The 23,110-nt window shown below is 36.5% G+C and overlaps 2 protein-coding genes across 2 annotated transcripts in view; both read right to left on the bottom strand.

Moving 5' to 3' along the window:
• The window catches only part of LOC141350479 (exostosin-1), a 412,075-nt gene extending 402,171 nt beyond the window's left edge, over positions 1–9,904 (bottom strand). The window contains exons 1-2 of the mRNA XM_073855643.1: positions 8,487–9,904; positions 5,372–6,448 (exon numbers count right to left, since the gene is read on the bottom strand). Coding sequence (XP_073711744.1) covers positions 5,372–6,339 — 968 coding nt within the window. The 5' untranslated portion in view covers positions 6,340–6,448; positions 8,487–9,904. The remainder of the gene's footprint in view (positions 1–5,371; positions 6,449–8,486) is intronic.
• A 10,607-nt stretch (positions 9,905–20,511) lies between these two features.
• On the bottom strand, positions 20,512–21,906 carry LOC129430052 (uncharacterized). The gene is made up of 2 exons (XM_073855446.1): positions 21,549–21,906; positions 20,512–21,049 (listed from the first exon to the last, which is right to left on the bottom strand). The coding sequence occupies exons 1-2, from the start codon at positions 21,875–21,877 to the stop codon at positions 20,512–20,514; spliced, it is 867 nt and encodes a 288-aa protein (XP_073711547.1). The 5' UTR covers positions 21,878–21,906.
• Between the last annotated feature and the right edge of the window lie 1,204 nt (positions 21,907–23,110).

Genomic DNA, 23,110 nt, shown 5'->3' with positions numbered 1-23,110 from the left:
AATTTAGAGTCTATCGATACATCTTACCAGTGGGGTCTCTGCTTCCTTTGTTTCTTCACAGTTATTCTGTACCAGTGGCATCCTAATACATTTTTGAGACCCCTCTGGGAACAAACTGATGTGTCCCACCCACAATTAGTGATGTATCAAATGGGAAATTGTACTACAGGCATGTCTCGCTATATAATTATTTACATTAACCAATGTTATGCGACTAAAATTGACTTTTCCTGCAAAAAGCATGAAGGATGTTGGTAGGTTTACGTATATCACCGTCACCCCACTATCCATTAGATGCAGGTGTGTTATCTATGCATTAATCTCAATGAAATCTTTGGTTACAGTACACAATTTCGCATCTGTATGATTGCATTTTATTCATTACACATGTGCACCAAATCGGAAGTCCTGTACCAAAATGGTTTGGTACGAATACGTGTACCGTTACACCTCTAGTCGTAGAGCATTGCGTTCACTGCAAAAATGACTTTCTTACTTAGTATTTTTGTCTTGTTTTCGGTACAAATATACAAAAAATCTTAAATTAAGATGCATTTTCTTGATGAGCAAAATGACTTAAGAAAATAACTCTAGTTTTTAGATTAAACAAATTTTTAATTTCAAATTGCGAAAAATTTTCTTACCCCATTGGCAGATATTTCTCTTTTCACTTAAATTGTATATTTTTGTCTAAAAAGTAGACTTAATTTCTTAGGTCATTTTGCTCATCAAGAAAATGCATGTTGATTTAAGAATTTTTAGATATTTTTTCTGAAAATCAGACAAAAATACTAAGTACACTGAAAAAAATTATTCATTCAATTTACTACATTTTTTAAGGTAAGTGGTTGCAATACATTTTTTAAAGCTACAATTAAAAAAAATTGAAATACAAACAAAACAAAAAACTTTTGTTTAAATGTAGCTTAAATAAATTGATTGTGACCACTTACCTTAAAAAAAAATTAGTAAATTGAAATTTTTCAGTGCAAGAAAGTCTTTTTGCAGTGTTGGCATCACTAAAGGTGATCTGTAAATATGGAAAAACCTGTTTCTATTACGGTTCTGCGATATATTCCTATTCTGAATTGCTTAAAAACTACCTCACAAGAACGTATAAACTTTTTCGCGATGTACAGTATATATTGGCAAAACTTAAAGGTAGGGTATCACATTTTGAAAAATGCTAACGGTAGCCGACTAGCAATGAAATCACGATCCCATCCTCCATTCAAATCGCCATCCAAAGTCACGCCTCTTTCAAAACACATGAACACGCACAGATCAGATGGTTACATCTCATGTCTCATTCACCAGTGAGAAAACTTTGCAGTACAAAGTGAATAAAATAACCAACATAAACAACTGGTTTACATCAGAATTAGTTAAAGCACACTTTCGGTTGTGTAGACGTATTAACTATATTGTTACGCTAATCTGTAAACGAACACAAATTTCATAAGCAACACAATGTTTCATCAAAGTAGAATATCTGAATCCATCTCAATACAAACATATCGCGTACCTACCTTACCAAAATAAACAGAGCAAAGATCCTTTCAGACCCTTTGCCTATAGCTGCTGTTTGCATCTCGTGGTAAAGCAGTAAAGTTACAGATGTTAATTTGGGTTTTTGCTCTTGCTGATCCAGGCAGTTTTTGCTATAAAAGATGTCTTTGGTTTTGTGGCTCCGGTGCAGGTTGTCAATTCAGCAGAAAAGTTTGCCATTCTCACTGTTTACAGGCAGGAGGTGAGCGCACGTGAACGCGCTGATGACGTATGGTGTCTGCGTGAACAGGCTGCGCGGTGGCATTCAAATTACGCTTACGGATGAGGGACAAAAAGGAAACGTCCGTTCGGACCGAGATCTATGATTGGTTGAACATTTTTTGGTCCTACGCCTTTCCCAGATGACATAAATTTCTACAAATACATTTAAACAACTTAACACAGTGATTGCTATCAGGATGTGAGGAGACTTTTAACCAGCATAACTAAAAATGTTTCTGGATCAAATCAGATATCCTGCTTTTAAGTTATTTAATTAAGCGTATTTTCAATTTGTGCAATTTGAATGGTAATGGAAACACAACTATTGTTGTCAATCTACTTTTTTCTTTTCCTGTTCTGTGTTGAAATATTCTGGGTGTCCCATACGGCAGTGAGCGTGAGCACAGACTGAACTCAGACATCATGGCTCACTGGATAATAAAACCCAATCAATGTGAACTCTCCATTCAGAATCATCTATGAATAAAGAGACTGATCCTTTCATTTCTACAAGCTCTGGGTGTGTAATTGTTTGTGTGTGAGTGTGTGTGTGTGTGTGTGTGTGTGTGAGAGAGATTTGAATCAGTAAGGGATGTTATCGGCCTCGGTCTGTAATCATCTCTGGGTTCAGCAGTGTGTGTTTGGTATTCTCTGTGACTCTAAGCTCCTGCTTTATTCAATTGAGGGCCAATTATTGACTGTTCTGCCTCTCTGAAATCCTCCTCAATTCATTTGAAGTATGAGAGTCGGCTAGGCAGGACCTCCAACCTGATTTGCTTTCAGTCCAGTGGATGTGAGCGACTGGAACGACAGAAATTTCCCTTCCATGCTTAAACCGTCTGCTCAAACTTGACTGTAGATTTTACATTTCACGCTACTCACTTTACAACTAAACTGTTGTAGATTTCCTAGTTACTCACTTTTTTCCCACGATAAAGGTTTTTATAACACTTATTAAGTCATGCACTGCACATTACCACAATAATATGATTGCATTAACCTGTCAAGAAATACAACATTTTGCTTTATCAACTATTTTCTTTTCAAATAACATTTCACAAATTGCGTTTATCATTTTGACATGTTGTAACTACTAGTGTTTAATGTTTGTTGTGAATCAATTCTGAAGATCAGATGCTTTGACTACAATGTTTTTAGTACAAATACACACTCAAACAATCCACAAATAACTTAAATCCCCTAAATCTCTCTGATGGGTCAAATTTCTGTTCATGTCAATGTCCAGGTCTGCAATAAAGTGACTAAAAACAATATATTGTATACCTTGATAAGCTTTGTGTTCACAAATAGAAGTACAAATATACTGATTTATGTAATTACACATTAGTTACTGTGTAGTAACAATATTATGTCATTTAACCCTTCAGACATTATTTATTTGTTTCGTATTTCTGCCTTAGCTCGCTATGTTGTAATCACATCACGACTAGCAAGCTCCTGATTGGTTAATGCGGCACGACTATCCGCCAAAGTTCAGATTTTTCAACTGGCTCAAATTGAACGAATCACGCGTTATGTGGAACACTCATTTTGTGTCGCATCATTCGCACAAATCACATAATTCGCGAATCGTACTGCAGGATGTCTTTTCGTCTTTGCATTGACTTAACATGTAAATCACTCACGCTTAATGCTTCATTCACATCTGGTGTGAATGCACTATAATGCTGCGTTCAAACCAGCCACGGTAAAGGCGTCAAGCGCAAGTGATTTACATGTTAAGTCAATGTAAAGACGCGTTGATGTGCATCTGGATGTCTCGCGTCTAGTTTGCGCGAATGGCGCGAGTTGAGCATTGCCACGGCAAATGCTCGAGTTTGAACTTTGGCGGAAAAACGTGCAACGTTAACCAATCAGGAGTTTGCTCTAATAGTGATGTAATTACAGGAAGGAAGCGGAGTCGCAGAAGCCCCTTCCATGACGCGAATTTACACGTGAATATCTCGATGACTAGAATTTCACGCGCGAATGAAACAACTAAACTCAAAACGTTCAAGCGGCAAACTAGACGCGGTAGATGCGAAATTGACACCCCAAACGCGGCTCGTGTGAACCCACAGTAAGAAAACAGGATTTCTGCCAACCCCTATTTTACATTGATACATGTCCACTACAATGGGCACCATTAGTGAAGCAAAGTAAATGTGCAAAAAGCGTTTTTAGTTAAGACAAGCTTATACCCGGCATAATTTGAGTACAGTCTGAGTACAGTATGTGTATATACACTCACCTAAAGGATTATTAGGAACACCTGTTCAATTTCTCATTAATGCAATTGTGTAATGGTGTGGAGGATGTTTTCTTGGCACACTTAAGGCCCCTTAGTGCCAATTGGGCATTGTTTAAATGCCACGGCCTACCTGAGCATTGTTTCTGACCATGTCCATCCCTTTATGACACCACGTACCCATCCTCTGATGGCTACTTCCAGCAGGATAATGCACCATGTCACAAAGCTTGAATCATTTCAAATTGGTTTCTTGAACATGACAATGAGTTCACTGTACTAAAATGGTCCCAATAGAGCATCTTTGGGATGTGGTGGAACGGGAGCTTCGTGCCCTGGGTGTGCATCCCACAAATCACCATCAACTTTAAGATGCTATCCTATTGATATGGGTCAACATTTCTAAAGAATGCTTTCAGCACCTTGTTGAATCAATGCCACATAGAATTAAGGCAGTTCTGAAGGCGAAAGAGGGTCAAACACAGTATTAGTATGGTGTCCCTAATAATCCTTTAGGTGAGTGTATATCTGATTGTGTTTATGTGTGTGATCAAGTAAGGCAAAAGCTAAACATAATACTGACATAACACTGTCTTTGTACACTGTCAGAAAAAAACTTACAAAAGCTGAGACGCCTCTGAGGTACCAATATCTTTTAAGGTACAAAAATGCACCTTTAGATGCAAAAGTGTGAATTATTTATGGAAGAATGTGTTTTATAGCACAGGTAATATAAATATAGTTTCAGGCTCTTCATGTATAAGAATATACATGTGTGTGTATATTATGTATAATACATGATTTGAAATGTTCACAGCAACAAAGTTTCAGCAAAAGCTGGATCCTCAGAAAATGCTGTATATTACTGTTTCTGGATATGGCAGGGTACACCTGCGGCACACATTTCCTTTAATAAGGGCTTATTGTTTTTTTACAAAACATATCACAGTGAACTAAATACTTAGCTAATTTCCAGCTAAAACCGCATTTCCAGCAACTGCTGATGTTTTACTGCTCGCAAACAGATGAAGATTGGCTTTGTGTCGAGCTTGGAGACCTCTTGAGTCCTTTACCACAGTCATTTTTTCCTGAGCTAGACACACGCAACACCACTTTCATTTATAGCTGAATTCCCACGATAACTGCACAAACACAACAGTCGAGAGTGCAAAATCTAAATCACCCTGACATAAAAACACAGCCATTGTGCTTTTTCTACTCGGTGGAGCGTTAACCTTGAAACAAGCAAACATCAAAGTAAATATGAACCGAGCGAACACTAATCACACTTTGCTGTGCATCCCGAAACTAAAATCCGATCATAGCAGATAAAGAAAGGAGAGCCGAACTTACTTTGTGTATTCTTCATTGTCTCGGTCGCACCTCGTGTCTTTATGCTTTTCCCAGTCTTTTCCGTGTTTGCAGGTAGTCAATAAAACGATCTCATCCCCGTTATGTATATGATACAAAGCATTTCTGGTTTCAGAACCGATGCCAGTTAGGTACCTCTTTCCTTTAAAGACCAGCGAGTATTTCCGTAAGGGAGGGACGTTGTTAAGGGTTAGATAACCTTTATCTCCTCCTTTCTGAGGATGGTCTTTCGAGAACAGAGGGATGGACACGTCAAAGTGCGGCCTGAAGTTGTCCATGTCCGTGCTGGCCTTGGCCAACATGGCTTGGCCGATATCAAAGCCCAGATCCTCTGTGTAATCGGGCCACGTTCCGGAGTACAGGTTAAAAATGAGATGATTCCTTCCCTCGTACCACAGAGGGAGGCTCTGAATTCTGGCTCGGACGTTATGGACGTACTGCGAGGACAGCTGGTCCCTGTCCAGAGTGTCTATGCTCAGCACAAACAGACAGGCCTCATTAGGGTCGGTGGTGTAGAAGCGCGATTCCTCGATGGCCGCCAGAATCTTCCGGTAGCTTTCCGAGGGCACTTCGCTTTTCTGTGGGGGGTACGCGTAGATTTTAAAGCCCCGCTCGCAGCGCCGGAAGTCAAAACAGGTGTCCATGCGGCACCGCCGGCTCTTGTACATGTTCTTTTGTATTTCTCGTCTCTCGCGGGGAGAGGTGTGCTGATGAAGGAGCTGCGGCCCGTCTTCTTCCTGCTCGGCCTCGCCCAGGTAGGTCTGCAGGGGCGGCTCCACCGATTCCGGCCAGCGGGGCGTCCGAGGTTGGATGCCGGGAATCTGTGAGACTCTGTAAAGCTCTGCATGGTTCTGGTTTTGGAATTCACCGATCTGAAGGGCCCACAGGTAGGCTAGTAGCAGGCTACAGGCCCCCACGGATACCAGCAGGTATCGCTTCTTTGCCTGCATGTGGACAGCGAGAAGCAGGACGGGAAAAGACGGAAGCACGGAGGGTTGACGGTAAACCCACGGGAGTAGCTCTCATACCAATACTAGCATTCTGAGTCTACACAGACCACTGTAAGCACAAAGAAACGCAGGATTATATCAGCTTTATGTTTCATATTATTGAAACTTCATCTCTTTTGCCAATTGCAAATACGGCCTTAAAATAAAGATGCTATAAGGGGTTCTTTCAGTCAAAAGTTCAAAATTCTGTCATCATTTTTTCATTCTCATGTTGTTTTAAACCTGTATGAATTTCTTTTTTCTGTTGAACTCAAAAGAAGATATTTTGATAAATGATGGTAAGCACACGGCTGATTGTAATCATTGACTTCCATAGTAGGAAAAACAAATATGATTGAATTTAATGCACTGGTTTTGCATATCTATCTTAGGGTTTTGCTTGTGAAAACTTGACATAACTTATAAAATCAAGTTGAAATAGTATAACTTAATTTTTTAACTTAAAGTTACATAAAATTATATGTTGATTTGACAAAAAATGCTGAATTTTTTACAGTGAGGGTACCGTCTTTTTTTAATCAAAATATCTTCCTTTATCACAATACTTTTATACACTCCTAAAACGTTTGTGTTAAACAACACATTGTGTCGAGTTAAGGACAACACTTTTAATGTGTTGTCCATAAATAGACACATTTTGTGTCATTATTGGAACAACATCTTGTGTAAAATCTACTTGATTTTGTAAGTTATTGATTAGAATACAAAATTAACACAAAATGACACATAATGTGTTAAATAGCTTAACACAAAAATGTGTAAAAAATGAACACATCCTTTCTTAGAGTGTAATATTTGTTTTCCTACTATTGAAAACAACTAATCCTGCTAATGGTTATGACAGCTGTGTTACCATCATTTAACAAAATTATTTTTTGTGTTCATCAAAATAAAAAATTCATGCAGGCTTGAAACAACAACATGTTGAGAACACACTCTTAGAACAGATGTGTTAAAAACATAAGTTTTGATTCTGGGACAACACACTACATGTAAATGCTTTGTCCTGGAATCCACATCTCTGTATTATTATTGAAACAATTTTGTGTTACTTTTAACACAACATGTGTTTTATTTTAACACAAAATCAACACTTAAAAAAATTACACTTAAAAGCTTAGCACACAAAGATGCGTAAATAAATACTTTCACTCTTAGAAAGGATGTTAATTTTTATCTTTTTGTGTTAGGCTTTTAACACATTATGTATAATTTTAACACATTATGTGTCACTTTGTGTTGATTTTGTTATAAAATAAAACACACATTGTGTTAAAAGTAACACAAAATGTGTTTTAATAATAACACAAAGATGTGTGGATTCTGGGACAACGCATTTAGTGTGTTCTCCTAGAATCAAAACTAATGGGTTGTTTTTAACACATCTATTCTAAGAGTGAAAATGATGACACAAATTTCATTTTTGGGTGAACTATCCCTTTAAAAGAACCATTTTTTTCTATTTTAATAATCTGTGAAAACTTTTTTCCATAACAAAGTACATATTGCGTAACAGATAGGTTCTTTAGATGATAAAGGTTCTTTATAAACTATTAAGTCAGACATGGTTCTTCTATGGCACCTTTAATTTTAAGAGTGCATGTTAAATAGTTTATTTAAACTGAGACATTCATTCCACATTTGTTTTAGTTTTCACTCATATTGAAAGCTGATAATAAAATTCATAAGAAATGTTCTATAAAACACTACAAACAGCATATATTTTCACTATTTTTAATCATATATTAAAGATAGATAATAATCTTGATGACAACAGAGTTAGTTGCTTTATAAGGATTTAAGAACTCTTTCCAAAAGTGGTTAGATGAAATTATTTTGGTATTTTTAATAATATACCTACACTGTATCTGTTTTTTTTATGTGTTATGCAATTTAACACGTGTCATTTTAAGAAAAACACTAGATGTGTTTAAAATGTGTGATGTGTCTAGTTAGGCTAAACTATCACAGAATGTGTTGTTTTTACACAACCGTTTCTAGAGTGTACATATATCAACTTATCTTTTGTTTGATGTATAAATGAGAGAGAGAGAGAGAGAGAGAGAGAGAGAGATGGGGGGCTCTACCTTGGTCACCTGTTGGAGCTTCAGTCATCTAAACCGATGGTGCACGAGCTTCAGTGATTCTCAACTTTTCAAAGATGTTCTCAAACATCAAGTCAGCGCATTGTGGAGTTTTGCGCAGAATTTGTGCGCCATTTTGTGCATTTTAAAAGCAAAGATGTTGCTGATTCTGTACGTTAATCTTTATACTGCAGCTGTAATTAGCAGAAAAACTTGCGCTGTCCAACTCCATAACCCTGATAACTTTATACGCTTGATCCATGTAGCTTTACAGTATATTTCTTTACGTCGTCAACTTTTTAAAATCCCATAAATCTTCTTCCAATCACGATGAATACACATCACATTAAATCACAGTCTGTTGATAACACGCATATCCAAGTATTTCCACATTTGAAGCGCAGTAAGGATTTACTTTATTTAAAGCACCCTTTACAAAACAAAAAACAGTTTATTGCATTGAAATTTGTCGGCATTGTTGTCTACTTAGCTCTTTGCTCTTGTTAAAAGTGCAAAATCCGTTGTTGAAATCCTGAGACAACGTGCGCGCTCAACTTGCGTTTAAAACTCTCCGAAACCAATGTGAAACTTCTCATCGCAGCACACATGGTCCAGAGACTCCGAAAAAGTCAGATAATCCACCAGAGGACCTCAGTTTAGTATCCTTCCAACGTTTGGTTTAATCTGAAGTTACTCCTTTACTGCCCGATCCATTGATCAAATGCGCGCAGAGCTCCAATACCCATCCCGAACAAGTGCAAGGACCAAACCACTAAACAAACCCACTTTCTCCTGCATGACATAACTCCGTCTTTCTGATTCGCCCACATATTCAAACGTTGTGAATTATCTCATGTCTGCGCTTTTCCCAAGGCACTTGGCTCGAAAGTTAACGGCGTTGCCAACTGAACGTCATACCGCCCGCGTTACATCTTTACCGAGATGACCCCGCGAAAACACCCACTTCCTCTGTCGCACGCGTCTATAAATAATGCAGGTCCCCTTCTTCAGCATCCACAGGCGTGCGATGTGATGGAGAGATTCCGAGGACAGTTGGAAAATCCGCTCAGCGTCCCTGCGCCTTTCCTCTGTGTTACTGGAGGATGCGCTCTGATAGAGAGAAATACTGAACGGGACCGTCCATCGTCACGGCTGATGTCTAGGGTACGGAGAGACGGGCAGACACGAGGAGAGCATGGCACCGTGACGCGCACGGTACTAAGCCGACAGTGTCAACATCTTCATACAAAACGACACGATGTTCACTACTGATGCGCACTACATCACATTATTCAGTTCAGTGCTGTGTAGTTCATAACATTACACACTTCTATGTTTATCAATTTAATACTGCAAACGATGCCACAAGATTAATGTCCTGCATATGACCCTACCCCTCAATCTCAGATTAATAATTTACACATTTTTTACCTAACAATTCATAATAATCCGACAAAAGTACTTCTAAGTTATTCTATAGAGTTATTCTATGTTTGTAAATAATTACCATTATAGTTTTTTGCATTGCCAGTAGTTTGGCAGGTTTATTAACTTCTTCATTAATGATTATGTTGTGTGCGATTTACACACAAAAGACTGAATAATGTGAGAATGTGATATCAACATTTTATTATTGACAAGTGTGATATTCCAAAATAAATGTTGCCATCTAGCGGTATGATAAAGTACAAACTAAATGCGCCTAACTACTGTATTTACAGCAGTCATTTCAATGCCAAAAATTACAGTCGTGCCATATACAGACACTTATGAAAATCTTTTTTCACAGTCTGTCAAAACACAACACAGTTTGACCCCCATACAAAAATCAATTATTACCTTAACATATGGGTCATTCTACGGAAATGTCAATTTTTCTGTCCCAAGCCTTTACAGAAATATTACACTTGATTAACACTTTAGGGTTAATTTTTCTTTTATATTTTAAAATGAAACAATATGTTGAACAATTACACCTTCTTGAGTAATCAATGTAGCAATATTTGATTTTTATTTATCAATTAGAATTCCAAGCGCCACAGAAGTGCTCGTCCGCACAGTCATGTACAGAAGGGAAATGCTTTATTTTGAGATCAAAAACAGTGTTTTTTTCCATTTAAAATACAATAATATGTCCATAACTATCAAATATATAATGTATATTACATTAAAAAACAAAATGCTAAATAAATATTATAAAATATATAATGAAAGAAGTGGTCCCCCGGAGTTGTGTCACTGATGTTACATTTTAACAAAAAAACTTTTATTTTTAAATAAAAATCACACTGACATCACTTGACTTCCTTCTTTCACTTTCCTGGAGATCTATGAAGAGAAGCCCACTGTCTCTTTTCAGTTATCAGAAATCTTCTCATTTATCTCATGATTTCATATGAAGCTTTTAGTTTAAGTCACTGGTATGACCTCCTTTATTGTTTAGGAGTTGCAAAAAAATAGAATACAAATGGATTAAACTACTCAATTTAGTGAGTATACAATGATTGACAACATGGGATTTGATACTTTGCAGCAGTACTCCAATGTCACCTTAGGGGCTCGGTATTAAGTAGTTACATGCACACAGAACATTTAAATAAAAGTAAGATCAAGCAAAATCCAATTTTCCTTAAAACAGATTTTAAAAGACATTTTAAAGTACCTAAAGATGGCAATGACTCTATTTTAAAGTGAAAGTTCACCCAAAAAATGAAAATTCTGTTATTTTCTCATCCTCATGTTGTTTTGAACCTGTATAAATTTCTGATGAAAAAAATAAGATATTTTGATAAATGATAGTAAGCACAACAGCCGATTGTAACTATTGACTTCCATAGTAGGAAAACAATGGGTACCGCCAACTGTGTCCTTACCATCATTTATCAAAATATCTTCTTCTGTGTTTATTAGAAAAAATAAATTCATACAGGTTTAAAACAACGAGGATGAGAAAATGATGACAGAATTTTGATTTTCGCTTTGACTCGATGCACGTTGTTCCAACCCCAGGGAGAATAATAGTAAAAGGCACATTTTCCAAATTCTTAGAAGACTTTTGGAACTTCTAAGCAAATGAAGTATAACATGTGTACACTTGTCAACATTTGAAGTGGATCAAAACCTTTCCTAAAAGTTATCTTAAAACCAATAGCCAGTACCCGTTGTCAACTTTGATGAATGTTTTTGATCCACTTCAAATTCCTGAAAGTGCCTTAGCAATGAAAAAATACATATGCACATTCCTCCTGACCAAGCCACTAATTCATATAAAGTACAATGATGGGTACGAGAATCAGAAGCACAGATAAAACGTAATGCTGCATGATAGATGGAGTCCAGTTTCCTTAATATGACAGTACTTTACACTAGTTATCTTCTTTCTTCATGAGGAAAGCAATGTTTCAAACAATAAGAAAAGCTTTGGTTTGATAACAACTTGCATTTAACCACTGCTTCTTCCGTTTGACTTCTAGAAGAGAAGCGGGGTTGTGTTGAATATTTAAGGAAGGCTTTGACCTGTCTGTGGATCATAGATGTGTCCTTGGGCTGCAGTTACAGTCGCCTATAGTGAAATGTGCTAGTGGGCAAGGACAGCAATGCCAATGTCATCCTCCTTAACAAGACAGCAAATAAACAGCCACCCTGGCAATGAAACTAACAGTATTTTTTACTACAATTTGATATGGTGTATTCAGATTTTAACATCAGAGGGATAATGCATGTGACATTCACCTGTAATGTGTTGGTGCTGTTTTCTGCATGGGCAGATCTCAGACATGCATGTCACTTCTAATGTATGACATCTAATGACAAAACAAAAAGCAAGGGTTTAGTATGATCAATGTCACAGGTTTACTAGAAACAACATATAATGTATACATTTGTTATTATTATATGACATTGCTCCTCTTCTTTCTTCCAAATGATTCAAAACTATTCAGTTCCAGCTTTCCAATTTTTTAATATGATCTCTCAGATGTTTGAACCCATACATCTAGTGATGATTGCTTGTGACCTTTTCATCGTTCAGTTTAAATCGGACACGATTTGTATGCAATAACTGTACCAACACAAAATCCAGCAGTCCAAAGTCCAACAAACACCTCATATACTAACACATTGTTGAATGCAGTGAATAATAAGCAGGTAACTTATAATGTGTGTGTTACTCTGTTTACATGTATTTGTATGTTTGTAATTGAGAGAGTTATAAGTGTAACCTGAATAAGCAGTTTAAAATGGTGTGCGTGTGTGCGCGTGCAAGCATACGTCCGTGTGTGTTGGAGTGTAAATCTCATTTTCTCCTCATTTCTTTCCCTCATTGGTTCATTAGGTCCAGCATGACTGACTTTGGATGGTGGTAACACTAAACTAACAATCACAATGGAATAAGAAAAGCTGAAGTCTTGTACCCCCATCTTTACTGCTATTATTCTTTATATAGGGTCTTTAAATGATATAAATTTGAAGAACAGATTTGGTGGACATTGGCAAACATATTTAAATGTTCTTATGCTTCTTCTAAACTCTAATAAAAAACATTTTTTTCAGCCTTTCACACTTACTGTATGACATCCAGTGTAATGTGAATATATAAAAAAACATCTCAGTGACAATGCTAACAAAAGTCTATCTTCAAATAAATGAATTTTAAATGGAGTTCAGCTCCTGTGAATATAGAGAGAGTTTAAAGCCATTGATTTAAAGTCATCTGAAAGCCACAGAATTGGACACATAACTCATTCATCATCGTGTGTTACACGTGTAGCCAGCTTAGCATTCATTGCTTTACACTGAAGCTGTTATATAAGCCAAATTTAAATGCAGCATAGTAGAAAAGCTATATTTTGTTTTGTATTCATTTACATAAACCCACTAACACATGCACACGCTTATATTCACAAACACTCAGAAATGCAATAAACCTCAGGCAAAATGCCACAAAACAGATGGAAAACAATACCCTAGATACAAAAATATATGTATATATTCCAGTAATATACGAATATACCAGAGTAGGTTTTGATCCAAGTAAATATTTGAAAACATTTCAAAGAGCATTTTGTGTGCTTCAATGGAAACATTAATCTGTTTAGGGGCAGTTGTAGTGGTAAGAGGCCCAAGAGCCCAAGAGTTGCCAGTTCGTGGCTTACGGCCGGCGGGTTGCAACTGTGGCGCCCTTAACTGAGCAAAGCACCTTACCCTAATTGCTCACCGGGTGTTGGGATAGCTGCCCACTGCTCCGGCCGGGTGTGTATGTTCACGATTTGCAGTGCGTGTGTTCACTACTCACTAGAATGGGTTAAATGCAGAGGTCAGATTTCGAGTATGCATTGCATACTTGACAAGCTTATCACTTTCACTTTTTTTAAAGTTTTGTTCTCTTTTCTTAGACCTCACTGGATGGATATCTCAAAAGGACATGGACTAAGTTGCATTGCTAGCACACACAGTGCACTTTACCTTTTAAACACATTTTACAACATAATGGCTGGGCACCTAGATTAGTAATAGACAGATTGTACTCGACAAACATATAAGTTTTGCTAACGCATGCGTTTGCTACTTGTCGTGACCATAGAGACTCACTGGAGGAAACAATCAACTAGCTATATCGCTGTCAACTGAACCTTGAGACCAGGGCTCTCCAACCTATTTTTGAGCAGAGGCTACAATAGATAAATAAATAGAAAACAATCTGGAGGGCTACTTTTTTGATAGCCAACTCAAAACATATTTGTTTTAGTTGTTGATTTTATTTTTACTTGTTGATATGTGTTATCATTGTTTAAAATGTTAATATACTTAAAAAAGAAGCCAACCTAATATAAAAATATGTAATAAATAAATATTTAAATTGAGGCTATTAATAAAGGGTTTTCACCTACGTCACGGTTTGGTCAGTTACCCGGATGCGCGGCCATGTTGGAGATACTCGGATATAAACAACAGCATGGATTGCATGGTTAAAGTAGTATTCAAGACGTTGTCCTACACATTTATTATTTCGAAACCACAGAAAAAACTTGTGGCAGTTGCTAAATCATACAGAGAAGGACTTGGTAAGCAGGAAACGGCGCAATATTTTGATAAACTAAAGTTATTAGGCGGTAAAGATTCGTACGCGCTGACTCTTTGGTCGTGGACTGAGAATGTTGACAACATTCGTGTTTGTTCTTCAAACACCCGAAAATTCTCGGGCCAGGATCATATGTCCAAATTTCAGTCAAAACCGTTCTATTTCATCATAAACAATCTGAAAACAGGGCTTTAAGTGTAAAATACACAACTTGTCCTTCAAGTAAAAAATGTGTTATTATGAAGGTAATATTGTTAATATGAAGGAATATATAGAGGCAATTATCCCGGAGATGCACAAAAATAGCATATAAAAAATTAAATGCAGACAGGCTAATGCCACGCTCTCAAGTGCCATCATTGAGTAGCATAATTTTAAGCCAGTTAACCGACCCCTAATTTTGGAGGGTTTGTGAGTCACAGGTGCAATTTTTTATTTTAGTCATTACATCTATGTAAATGTGGAAAGCCAGATATCTCCAGCCATGTGCTAAAATTATAATTAAACAACATATATCAACTGTACACTGAAAAAAATGATTAATTGCATTTAATCAATTTTTTTAAGGTAAGTGGTTGCAATCAATTTATTTAAGCTACATTTAAACAAAAAAGATTAGTAACGTAAAGTAAAATATAAAACTTTTGTTTAATTGTAGCTTAAATAAATTGATTGCAACCACTTACCTTAAAAAAATTGATTAAATTTAATGAATAATTTTTTTCAGTAGCAAACCCTTTCTTTCTTAATATCGATTGGTTCTTTTAACTGGAAGGCGGGACTTTCGTTGCCAAAGCGGCCATATTTAGCGTTGCATAATGGCCGTTTCTTAAACAAAAGACTGCATCCTCCAGAGGTTGCATATGTAGGCTGCATACGTCATAAAGCCTAGTTTATTTAAGTTAACTAAGCATAATTTCACACATCATAAGCACATTACAACAATTTACGATTAACTAAGAATTATAGTCAACTTTATAATTGTTAATATTCTGAAATAAGACAATCTTGATGACAGGGCTCTCAAGTGAAATTACACCTGTCGGGTGATGGGCCACTCAGGTATTTGCAGCAGCGGCGGCCCCTCAGCCCACCCAATTCTCTCAAGTTTTTAATAAAATACAAATGTATGAAATCTGGCCACAAAAAGTGCTCTATTTTCAAACACTAGTTTTGTACTTAATAAAGGTCCTACTAGAAATTCTTCTTTAGTACTTCTTAATGTTAAGAACATCTAACTGTAGTTATGTGCTATTTTGAGACACCATGAATACGAACTAAAATTTGCTTTTAACATATCATTTCTGCTTTAAAAACTTTAGTTTACAATTTGCTACAACTGGTACCTAAATTTTAAATACATTTTAGCACATTTTAGTTCATATTTATGGTGTTTTAAAATAGCATAGATAATTAGATGTTCCCAAGATTACCTTAACAAGTACTAAATATGAATTTTTGGTATTAAATTAGTACGTAAAAATAGAGCACTTTGGGGTGGTTTCCTGGACATGGATTAGCTTAAGCCAGGACTAGGCCTTAGTTTAATTAGGAAATATAACTAGTTTTAACAAACATGCCTTACTAAAAACATTACTTGTGTGCATTTTGAGGCAAAACAAATGACACTGGTGTATTTTAAGATATGTCAGTGCAAGTTGTTTTTACAGGGAGTGCAGAATTATTAGGCAAGTTGTATTTTTGAGGATTACTTTTGTTATTGTACAACTACAGTGCTCTTGGTCAATTCAAAATGTTAACAAACCCTCAAACCTGAACATTTAAGTAGTAAAAGTGAAAACGCTCCATCACATACATCACAAGTACTCCACTGCATGGCTGGCCAGTAAAGGCCTTAAAGGTGAAAAACTAATGCCATGGCCCCCTTCTTCACCTGACTTAAACCCTATTGAGACCTTTTGATCCCTTCTTAAGCAGGACATTTACAGTAAAGGTAAACCGTACACCTCTCTAAACAGTTTCTGGGAGGCTGTGGTTGCGTCTGCACAAAATGTTGGTTCAGATCAGATCAAGAAACTGACTGAATCCGTGAATGGAAGGCTTGTGACTGTTATCGCAAAGAAGGGTGGCTATATTGGTCACTGAGTCTATATATATATATTTTTTTTTATTGTTTTATTAATTTTTTTGTAAATGTGGAGTTTGTTTGTTGTTCTCACTTTAACAGTTGAAGTAGTTGCCTAATAATTCTGCACACTAATAGTTGCCTAATAATGATGTACATAGAAATATTCTCTTAATAAAGCCAAAATTTCACTTTTACTACTTAAATGTTCAGGTTTGAGGGTTTGTTAACATTTTGAATTGACCAAGAGCACTGTAGTTGTACAATAACAAAAGTAATCCTCAAAAATACAACGTGCCTTATAATTCTGCACTACCTGTAATTTGGACAGCTCTTACATTTATTTTAGTCTACACTGTAAAAAGATTCCGTAGAAATTACAGTATTACTGGCAGCTGGTTGCCAGTAACTTACTGTAAATTTAAATTTATGTTAATTACCTGCAACAGTTTGTTCAAAGTTAAATGAAAATTAAACATTAACAAGTCTTTATCTTTACAGAATAAAACTAAAATAACAGCCTCATGCAAAGCATTATGGGAAACAAAAACTGAAGGAAAAAACAGAAAAGGGTTGATGAGGATTTTTGGTTCCCAGAATGCTTTGCATGAGCCTGTTATTTTAAATTTTTATTCTGTAAGACCAAGACTTGTTAATGTTTAATGTTCATTTAACTTTGAACAAATTGTTGTCAGTAAATAACATACATTAATATTTACAGTAAGTTACTGGCATCCGGCTGCCAGTAATACTGTAATTTCTACGGAATCTTTTTACAGTGTAGGACTATTCTAATCCCTGTCCGGGAACCGCCCCTATAAATACACTATGGAAGTGTATTTTTTAACCTGGGCATACTGTACACAGTAACTTAGTATTAATGCAGAAGTTGCCAACTTGCCATGAGTGTGTATGTCAAGCTCTCTGTGTGTGTGAGAGAAAGAGAGAGAGAAAGAGAAAGAGAGAGATAGTAGGCTACAGAGGGTTTTCACGACGCGTCATGAGCGGAAGACGCCATATTGGAGGCACTCCGCATCACAACAGAGCACAGGCACTGAAGTATCCCAAACGTCGTCAAGGAAAATGGTTAATTATTGCCGTGTTTGAGGTTGTACCAACAGGACAGATTGAGAAAAACATTTAGAATATTATCGACTTCCAAAAGTTATTAAAAACCAGGGAAAGGAATACAAGAAATTATCAGAGGAGGCGCTTGTGGTTGGCAAAGCTCACGAAAAATAGTTGTATTGTATTAGAAATATGATTGAACTACATAAAGTATAAAACAATTATGCTTCTACTTCTTAGAAAGAACTGACAAGGGGATAACATCAGAGTACTCCGGAGGCTGCATCCTTCGGATTGAGAAATGGTCCCGTCATGTTAAGGTTTGCACAAGGAAATGAGAAACTGTTCATAATTAGTTTTAAGCACACGTAAAAGTTTATATCCCATTACTATGAGATTATATACCTTTATTAAATTTAAGGTCAGATCGAATATTTACAAATATTTCAAAAGCATATCTTATGGGAAAAAACGTAAAAAAAAAAACACAATTTAAATGTTTGATTTTATTTCCTCCAGTATGTGTTTTAGCTTTCTCTTCCAGGTTGTTAGTCTATGATTTTTGTTTCAGGTAATAACTTTTGAAAGATTGTGTGAATTACATTACACGTTACACTGGCCAAAGTAAATATGAAGTGTGTATCACTGATAAATCCACTAGGGGACGTCACTGACCGTGAATTCATGACTAGATCATGGTGAAAAATGCATTATAGCAATACTCTTTAAATGTTCACTTGATAAACAGCTTAATAATATTTAATTATAAGGTTTCAGAGTTTTAAAGCTTTGATTAATTTTGTTTAACAGAAAAAATGTTGAGTAATAATTTATTCTCAGATAATTGTCCATTTAAATGAAAAATGTCATATTGTGTCATGATGACATCTTATATTTGACTATGTATAGTGTATAATGCAAAAGACCCATATTCTAGGTTCAATGTGTGACTTTAGGCAGCTTTTTGAGAATTTGTGCAAATAAAAAATGAACAGGCATTGTTTCAATCAGAAAAAATATTATATCAGTCGCACACTTTCATATTCAGATTTATTTACTGACAATACTTTTCAATTTTTACAGGGTTTGTAGTTTTGCATTACCTCTTTTTTTACCCAACAATTTACACCAAATAATGCAGACGCCCGTTTACACATTCAGAGGTTTAAATGTTACAAATTACCAACTACATTTATCCTTTTGTTTCAGATCTTTTTCTTTTTTAGTTTTTTTGCAACCCTCAACTCTCATAATAGAAGTTATAAGAGGATTTAACAACCGATCACAGTTTACGCCTGTTGAAAAAAATCTACTTAAATGGGTTATTGAACATGAATAAACTTTCTTTAATTAATCTTTTAAACACATTTTAGCTTGTTTTACCTGGACATGTATGATCAGTGACTATTAAAACACCCCCGATTTAAGCATAAATCATAAAAACTACGTGAACAGATCAATACACCATTCATGAACATTCCTAATATTCTTAAAGACGACACTTGGGACTTATTTGTCCCCCCCAAAAAAAAAAAATGGATGCCATAGTTTGGAAAACTAAATTTCTTTGCATAGTTTTAATAAAAAAAATATAAATGTGCCACAGGAAACCAAATAGACTAAATTTAAAGTCACAAGTAGTACAAAGTTGTGTTTTAAAATCAAGAAACTTTTAGAGAAAATTCCAAAAATGGTCACTTGGAGACTTCAAACACAGCTCACACACAATTACATATGAATAAAAAGATTGCAATAATATTCTGTATTTACAGTGTCAAAGCTTTTTCAGAAAAAAAAAAACAAAGACCCGTTTACGAAGTACTTAAAACTAAATTAAAACAAGAATATAGCATTACACACACTTCTTTTGAAGGTGCCAGTCTCTGAAGCAGTTACGTGTCGGATGCAAGCACAACGCCACATCACACTTTCGACACATAATCTGAGTCTTTCGCTTACAAAGTTTGCACTGACCGTTTGTGCCGTCCGGTGTGATGTACGTTATCAAGTGCAAATCATGAACAGGAGGACATGGAGGAGCGTTTCTATTAAGAGACACAAAGTCAGCCAGTTCCATGATAAGAGCCTCCCGGAAACCCTTGTGTGTCATTGGCTTCTGATTCTTCATCTGGGCTATCTGGCTGTGAATACTGAAGGCGTTCACAACAGCTATATTCACAAAGTGGTAAAACAGGGACCGGTACCACTTTGTGGTCTTCTTAGTGACTGTGTAATTGCTCAATAGAGTATCTGTATTTCCATGAAACTTGTTGATTTGTTTCATGTTGGATGGAGCTGGCACACAGGTCTTTATGTTGTTTTCTTGGAGGTCTCTGATCAGTTTTTGACTGTTGTGAATGCTGTCGATGTGGAGTTTGTAGCCTCCTCCCAACTTTTCCCCCATCAGGGTCATGACAGACTCATAGCTTTCACCTTTGCTCTGTGCTGCAGGTTTTGTACCCTTACATATAAAGAAATCCCAGGTGTAACCACACAGCGCGTCAGACAACCCAAACAGTTTGTATCCGACCTTATTTGCTTTGTATTTCAAGCATTTATTCCAGCCGTTGTCTTTCTCTACCAGCCACTCATTAACAGCGATGTTCTGGTGAGGATGGAAGTTGGTCTTGCATGCATCTCTCAGTTGCAGATACATCGGTTTGATTTTACAAAGGCTGTCATAGGCAGATGTTCCTCTCTTTGTGTCATTCTCAGCATCTGTCTTGGGGTCACTGAGATGAAATGTAGACTCGATGTATGAATATTTCTCATAAGTCATGACTTTGAAAGGAAAATCAGGATGGTGAATTTTCAGCATCTTTCTTGGGATCACTGAGATTAAATGTAGACTCGATGTACGAATATTTCTCATAAGTCATGACTTTGAAAGGAAAATCAGGATGGTGAATTTTAGTCTTCCTCCAGAAGTCACTCAGTGAAAAACACTTTGACAATCCTATAAATAAAAGCATCGTCACATACGAGTACAGGTCATTCAAAGAAATGTTTATGAAGGGTTTCTCATCCAGTTGATGCTCGACCCCATAAGCATTTGTATTCGCAACCACCGTCTCCAACATTGAGTCAGATATAAACAGCTGGAATAACTGCAGTGGGCTGTATGATGCTGTGGATGTCAGCTGTGGTCCTGGAGTCCTCGCTGGCTTAAAGACATCTTTATCTTCAGAGGTGCCAAAGGAACAATCAAATAAATGTGACATCTTTCTTCTTTTGTTTCTCTCACTGCTGTAGTTGAAAAATGAAGAGTTTGACAGACGGGGTCTCTTTTTAGGTTGTTTGCAGGCCTCTGGATCCTCAGCACGAGAACCCAAACTACAAGACACAGAAAAACATCATCAGCAATGAAAATTATATTTAAAAAAATTATAAAATTAAAGTGAAAACTGTTGGAGCTTTGCTGCTATTGGGACCAATTATAAGTCCACCAGCCATCTAGACACGCAACAATCACACACTGATGGCCCGTCACACACACACACACACAAAACATTCACACGTTGATGGCCTGTCATACACACAACATTCACACACTGAGGGCCGGTCACACACACACAACATTCACACACTCAAGACCGGTGTTATACACACACAAACACACAACATTCACACATTGATGGCGGTAAATGTTATTATTACTGTGTTACCCAAAGTTGTATACATGCGGTGCACACTAATTACAATATTTTATGAGCTTGTTTGCCAGCTTACTTTACAATGTCGAACACCATTCTCGTTCATACACTGCCATTATCCATATAAAACACAATATATATACAATTATATATTATAGTACGTGTTATGTGAAACTCACCGAGCTACAATTTCTTCTTCTTCGTCAGTGTCTCCCTCATCCTCCTCATAACTGAATTCATCATCACTGAATTCATCCTCTTTATCACTGAAATCATCCTCTTCATTACTGGTGCTTTCTTCCTCACTTGTGCCGTCTTCATCACTGGTGCTTTCATCATCACTGGTGCTTTCATCATTACTGGTGGTGCTTTCTTCATCACTCAGTCCATCCTCATCATCACTGGATTTTTCCTCCTCCTCACGGCTTTTCTTTTGATCGCTGCTTTCAGTTAACTCTTGTAAAACTTCTTCCACAGAAAAACACTTCTTCGCCCGATGAAGATCCATGTCTGTGGTCGTATAACTAATGATAGTTGCAGATAGTGATGGGACATCTGAAGCGAGGCTCCGGAGCTTGTGTCGAGCAAAAAGGGGCGTTCCAGATGAAGCCCCGATTCGAGGCTTGTATCGTTTCCGTGAAAATCACGTGACGATGACAAACGAGGCCTCGTTTTCTGTTGAATACGTCATTGCTTCATTCTGAGCTTCGCTTACGGTTCGAAACTCGCGCCTCTTGTGGGTTTTGCAGTACGTTTGCATTGATGTTAAAGTGTTGGTTGTAGCGAGTAGTGGCGAGGTTGTAGTGAGTTTCTAGTATAGTTATCATTATATATCATAGCCTGTATTATATATTATATTACACTTAGTTTAGTAGATTATTAGAGTAAATTATACATAGCCTAGTTCAGTAGATCATTAGAGTAAATTAGCATATGTCTAGTTCTAATAATACGTAATTATATTATATAGCCTATATTTATTATTATATATTATTGCTGCTGTTATTATTATTATAAGACTAGACTGTATTAGGGATAACCTAGAAGGACTGAGGATCCATTGGGATATTGGAACAAACAGAAGGTCCAATATCCCAATTTATATAAGCTGGCACTGATCTTCTTATGTTGTCCAGCATTATCAGTGTCCTGTGATAGAAACCGCCTCAATCCAAATACTGTTAAAAAACTTTTGTTTCTAAATAAAAACCAATTAACCCTTTTCCATGTTGCAGTTTGCTGTTCCACACTTCCAGTCCCATAAGCATTGCACTATTGCAGCCCCAGTTCACTGCACTCACGATAATTTGAAGAGTTTCGTTGCAAAACGAGATAACCACCGTTTTTTAATTGTTCAGAAATCTTGTTTTTTGGTTGTGCATTCCAATTAATTTCAATGCAACTGCAGTTGGTTTGTTTTGATTTAAACCTTCATAACTTAAAAATACAGCTAAGTAGCACCATAAAACAAAATAATAACATGATAACGTAATAATAAACATGTTTTGACAAAAATGTAAAAAAATGGATTTATCTCGTTTTGCAACGAAACTCTTCATTTCTTTTTTTTGTGCATTCACTGTTATCACTAACTCAAGAACTACTGTATAGTTGAACACAAAGTTGTGTATGTGTGAGTTGTGTGTACATAGGTTAACACAAGCAGAGTAAAATACTTTCTTTAATATACTTTATTCAAAAGCCCACACCATGACAATTTGGTTGCTCAAAATGAATAGAT

The sequence above is a fragment of the Misgurnus anguillicaudatus genome, chromosome 18 (assembly GCF_027580225.2).
Source record: "Misgurnus anguillicaudatus chromosome 18, ASM2758022v2, whole genome shotgun sequence".
NCBI classification, from domain to species: Eukaryota; Metazoa; Chordata; class Actinopteri; order Cypriniformes; family Cobitidae; genus Misgurnus; species Misgurnus anguillicaudatus.
The sequence above is the reverse complement of the archived record's forward strand: the minus strand, read 5'-3'. Positions and strand labels throughout refer to the sequence as shown.

Bases quoted from the DNA above. Each gene is read 5' to 3' on its own strand.
- LOC129430052 (XM_073855446.1), bottom strand. From the start codon at position 21,877: ATGGATCTTCATCGGGCGAAGAAGTGTTTTTCTGTGGAAGAAGTTTTA. The intron at 21,050-21,548 runs GTGAGTTTCACA...TGTGTCTTGTAG, and splicing joins GAAGAAGAAATTGTAGCTCG to TTTGGGTTCTCGTGCTGAGG.